The following is a 5,841-nucleotide window of genomic DNA, read 5'->3' on the forward strand; positions in this document are numbered from 1 at the left end:
CGGTGCATGTATTAACTAATCTGCCAATTAGGCAAGTCTTAACAAAGCCAGAGATATCTGGTAGACTCGCATTATGGGCGGTAGAATTAGGTGCTTATCAAATATCTTACCTTCCGCGTAGCGCTTAGAAACGACAAGTTATGGCGGATTATCTCGCTGAACTGTCTGGAGAGTTAGAGGTGATTAACGAGTGAGCCGCACTAAAACCTGAACACGGTGAAACCTGGGACTTATTTACTAATGGTGCTTCGTGTACAGAAGGTGCAGGTGCGGGTTTAGTTTTGGCAAGTTCAAGTGGTGAGGAGCATACTTATGCTATGCAGTTTAATTTTGACGTGACAAACAATGAGGCAGAGTATGAGGCATTGCTCGCAAGCTTAAATATTGCGCGAAAGATGAATATTGTTAAGTTGCGTGCATTCACGAATTCGCAGCTAGTATCAAATCAGTTTAGCGGAACTTTTGAAGCACATGATCCTTCTATGCAGAAGTACTTGCAGTTATTAAAGGAAACTGCAGCTCGTTTTGAACATTTTGAACTCGCGCAAGTTCCAAGAAGTCAAAACAAGAAAGCGGATGCTTTAAGCAAATTAGCCGCTTTAACTTTTTCGCATTTTCAAAAGCAAGTATGGGTTGAAGAATTGCCAAGTAAGTCGATAGATAGTGACTTGATGGTTGCATCTGTTATAGAAGAACAGCTAAACTGGATGGAGCCAATCCTACAATATATCCGTAGTAATATTCTGCCAGAGGATAGTCGCGAAGCTCGTTTAGTGCGAGAGCGAGCGCCAATGTATATCATTCAAGATGATATCTTATATCGCAAATCATACTGCGGACCAATGATGCGATGTGTTGGCCCAATTGACACAGAAATGATTGTTGAAGAAGTACATAATGGTACTTGTGCACTGCATTCTGGTTACAAAACTATCGCAGCAAAAATTATGCGGCTAGGATAATTTTGGCCATCCCTATACCGCGATGTAGCTAAAATTGTTAAACACTATAAAAGTTGCTAACGGCATGCTCCGCAGAATCGAATGCCGCGACATGACATGATCCCCGTTAATTCGCCGTGGCCATTTAATAAATGGGCTATTGACATTGTAGGGCCATTTCCTGCAGGGCCCGGCAATGTTAAATTTCTCATCGTTGCAATCGATTATTTTACCAAATGGGTTGAAGCTAAGGCAGTTCGCACTATTACTGGTGTGCAAGTGCTAAATTTTGTTTGGGAATACATTGTTTGCTGGTTTGGTATTCCGCGAGAATTGGTTAGCGATAACGGTGCACAAATAGCGAAAGATCCTTTCAAGACATGGTGCACTGATCTAAATATAATACAAATTTTACGTCAGTGGCGCACCCGCAAGCCAATGGACTGTGCGAAGTAACCAACCGCGATATTGTCAGTGGTATTAAAAAGAGGTTATGTGAAAGGCGAACTGGTTGGGTAGATGAATTACCCAATGTGTTATGGGCACATCGCACTACTTTCAAAAAGAGTACAGGTGAAACACCTTTTAGTTTGGTGTATGGTTCTGAGGCAGTAATCCCCGCAAAAATTCTGGTACCAATGCATCGAATTGCTAACTTTGATGACGAATCAAATGATGTTGCGTTGAGCGAAAATCTAAATTTCATAGAAGAGCGGAGATTAATGGCGGCTATCAGAGAAGCGAATAATAAACAGCGAATCGCTAAATATTATAATAAAAGAGTGCGTGCTTTATCCTTCGCTATAGGTGAATGGGTGCTGCGAAATAATGAAGCAAGCAGAGCAGAAAAGCCTGGTAAATTGGGTCCTAATTGGGAAGGCCCTTATCAGATTGTGGCAATTAATGCGGCAGGATCATATAAGCTCGCAGATATGGAAGGGCGAACTTTACCTAATGCATGGCATGCTGTTTTGTTAAAGCGATATTATGCATAGTTTTGCGGAAACTATCAGATATATATGTATCAAGTGCGAAATTGGATACAAGGCATATGGCTAATGTACTTATTAAGTGTTCTTGTTTTTAATTTTTTGCAAGTCTTGATCACACTTGACGAAATTTCAAAAATAAACACTTAAAAAAGTATGCGAAAAGCTTAAATATTAAATGCGAATAGTTATGAAACGTTTTGCAGTCTGTTTCATAATGATATAGTATTTCGCAGTGTTTAAAAAGCAAAGTGATGAAATTGCCCACTTTAGCATGCAAATTATTGCGAAAGGAGTGATATATCCTAAATATTTGATCTTGCCAATATTTAGATGCTTCACAATGCTAATTAATAGCCTAAGGATCATTTCGGTGGACTTAGAAGATTCATAACGTATACGCATATACGCATACAAATTGTTTCGCAAAAGTACGCGCTTATTATGTGCACAATAATAAGAGCTGGAAATTGCAAAGGACAAGTTTGTGTTATGAATATTGTTGATAAGAGCGCTATATAAATAAAGAGTACTCGCGAATAAATATGAAAAAATAAAGTCGCATTGACAACTGCGCAGAGATAGCTGCGCGCTAATTTTTACAATATTTTATTCTAGCTTAGACAAGTCAAGATCTAAGATGTCTTTTAAAGTGACATAATCTTGTTGACTTATTGCAGTAACTTTGTTGATTGGAATATCTGCTAAGCTTGCTTGTGCGGTAGCAGCTGCTTCGCGTGCATCTGCAAGTGAACAAATTCGATCTCCAATGTCGGGAGGTAGTGGATCTGTTATGGTGCAATGTGGAGCAATTTCATCCAGAAATTCTACTCTCTCGCGCAGTCGTAAAGCAGCTGCATAAGTGGAAAATAGAACATTCACGGGACGTGAATTGAGAACCTTTTTAGCAAACTCCGGTAGGTGTTGGCGGAGTTGTGTGAACTCAAGCTTTGCGGAAGCTGCTGTGGCCACAGCAGTGTCTCTCTCTGCAGTAAGTCTTGAAACCTCCTCTTGCAATGAAGAAATTGTGGTTTCAAAACTCTTTTCTTTGTCAGCTGCAGTAGACACCTGTAGCTTCAATTCATCTACCGCGGTTTTAGCTGCGGTGAGCTCATAGGAGAGATCAACACAGCGTTTCCCGCTGTTTTCAGCCTTAATTCTCTCAGCATTGTACTTCTGTTGTTCAGCTCCAAGCACATTGAAAAATTGTTCTTGGCGGCATATCATATCGTACGCCGAGTTGAAGCACATATAGAAGTTTTGCACGAAACTGTTGTGCGCATCAAGCGCAGAAAGTTTGGAGAATTCGCGGCGAAGCTCGCCGGGAATTGCTAATTTCATTTGCTGACACTGATCCAGAGCAGTGCTAGTAGATGTATAGGTATAACTGGATAGGCCGTCAATCCGCACTCCATAAGAATCAGGGGGAGTGCAAAGTAGCTCGGTGATTTGTGCCGCAGAATCTGGGCTAGGAAACACCAGGTTAAAGGGCGAGTCTCCTGCAAAAAATGCAAATGTTATATCAATAAACGTACATATTTCATAAAATGATATGCGCTAAACATGATTGATTCATACCAGTTTGGTGGCCTCCTTCATAATCCGTTATGACCGGGTTATCGTATAAATGAGTGCTTTGCTTAAGCTTCTTGCTCTGCATTGATGGCGGTGTTTGAAATGGTCGTTTTGCAGAGCCTGTTTGTGATGACGGTGACTTTGTCGTCAAATCAACAAGGGGAATGGCCTGTTTCTCCTGTTTGATTTGATGACCAGAGGATGACGCCGATTTAGCCTCCGGGCTAGTTAGCAATTTGTTAATCAAGGCGTTGGGGTCCACCTTGCGATCGACTTCGTCAATCTTCATTTTTAATTAAAATGGAGAGGTTGTGATTGAAGAATTCGTAAGGGTTAAGCGTGAAGGTATGTAATTGCGAATTGTGGTGAGGAGAGCAGATGTAGAATTAAGTGATTATGAGGCACGATATATATAGGGAAAATAAGGATGGTAATTGATTTCATTAATTAACCGTTGTGACAACTCAAACGGTAATATTGGCTGCAATGGATAAAAACGGTAACTTTTTCCTCTAACGGTAACTAGGTTAATGTGAAATTCCTCAATGCGAATATTGGCTGCGATAACTGCGAATTTTTAGAGTTTATCATGATACATTTGTTTCGCAATATGTATCATAATAAACTGGGGGGACTTGATCATATACGCATTGTATATGTATATTTTATTGGCTAAAAGCCAAAGGCAGAACTACCCGAATTATAAGGCAAAGCTATGCAATATTCGCTGAAAATAAGCACATCGGTTATGTTTTCGCATTAATGCAAGACCGCGGTTTAATCCGCTGAGTTTCTGCGGATAGTTAAGTAACTCGCAGACCGCGGATATTTCGAATCCTATAAATAGGGAGCTTGGCCTCTCATTTATAGGTTGTTGATTCTCTGCCATTTCTGCCATTTTGCCCAAGTCTTTGTAATTTCCACTTGTGATCTTGCCCAAGGGATTTTTACACCGCGCAAAGGTGAAATATGCTAATTAACAATCACGACCGGGTCGGGGTGGTTGATCACTTGATAGTTAAAGTGAAAGACGATCATCGGGGCCCAAAATAATCATCAAACATTCCATCCTCTATTATAATCTTATTGCACTCAATCCATAATTATGTAACATCATAAATTAAGGATTGATCAATCAACACCTACCGCAGCCCAAATCGAGGAGATGATTACCGAAAGGGTAGCCGCAACCATTGCGGAAATGCAACCCCAAGCTCCACCGCCACTGCCACCGGTTATTCAACCCATTCGTAATGGGTGCACGTACAAAGAGTTTCAGAGCTGCAAACCTCACAACTTCAGTGGAACAGAGGGACCAGTTGGTCTCACTAGATGGTTCGAGAAGTTAGAATCTGTGTTTCGGGTTAGTAACTGTTCAGAGGAGAATAAAACCAAGTTTGCTTCATGCACGCTGTCTGATGGCGCGCTAACGTGGTGGAACACGTTGGCTCAAGCAAAAGGTATTGATGAGGAGTTTGCTACTTCATGGGAGGAGTTCAAGGGGGCCCTGATTGAGGAATATTGCCCTAGGACCGAGATCCAGAAGATGGAGATGGAATTTATGCAGTTAAAGGCTGTTGGGAACGACCTTGATGGTTACAATAGGATATTTTTGGAATTAGCCCTGATGTGTCCGACAATGGTTACACCGGAGTTTAAACGAATGGAAAGGTACTTCTGGGGACTTCCTAAGAGCATTAAGGGAGCGTTACCTCGTCCAAGCCACCAAATGTCCCGGAAGCGATGCGCATGACGCATACTTTAATGAATCAAATCATCATCGATGAACCAGAGAAGGCTAAGTCTGAAGTGGGTAGTGGTGAGAAACACAAATGGGATAACAACAGGGGAAGGACCTATGATCAAAACCAGGCTAAACGACATGAGGGTTTCAGAGGAAACAACAACGGTGGAAACCCCAATCCGAACACCAACTCAAACCCGAACTACAAAGGAGCCTTACCACAATGCAAGAGGTGCTACAAGCACCATACTGGATATTGTAATGTTGTTTGCGAAAAGTGCCAATGGACTGGACATATCGGTAAAGACTGCAAGGTCACCACTTTGAATGGGAAGCCGAACACCAATGGGCCGAAAAAGTGCTACGAATGCGGACAGACGGGCCATTTCAAAAATGTGTGCACCAATAAAAGAAAAGACGGCTGACCACCCCGTGGTAGAGCTTTCAACGTTAATGCAAGGGATGCACGCGAGAATCCCGACTTAGTGACAGGTATATTCACTATCAACAATTTATTAGCTTCTGTCCTATTTGATACTTGTGCCGATAGAAGTTATGTATGTAGACACTTTTGCGATAAGATTAATTGGTC

General features: G+C 41.5%; 1 protein-coding gene across 1 annotated transcript; it reads left to right on the forward strand.

Moving 5' to 3' along the window:
* The first annotated feature begins 317 nt into the window (after window positions 1-317).
* Window positions 318-2,148, forward strand: LOC139867890 (uncharacterized). Its single transcript, XM_071856239.1, has 3 exons — window positions 318-900; window positions 1,129-1,277; window positions 2,137-2,148. The coding sequence occupies exons 1-3, from the start codon at window positions 318-320 to the stop codon at window positions 2,146-2,148; spliced, it is 744 nt and encodes a 247-aa protein (XP_071712340.1).
* Window positions 2,149-5,841: the final 3,693 nt, after the last annotated feature.

Source organism: Rutidosis leptorrhynchoides, chromosome 9 (genome assembly GCF_046630445.1).
Source record: "Rutidosis leptorrhynchoides isolate AG116_Rl617_1_P2 chromosome 9, CSIRO_AGI_Rlap_v1, whole genome shotgun sequence".
NCBI classification, from domain to species: domain Eukaryota; kingdom Viridiplantae; phylum Streptophyta; class Magnoliopsida; order Asterales; family Asteraceae; genus Rutidosis; species Rutidosis leptorrhynchoides.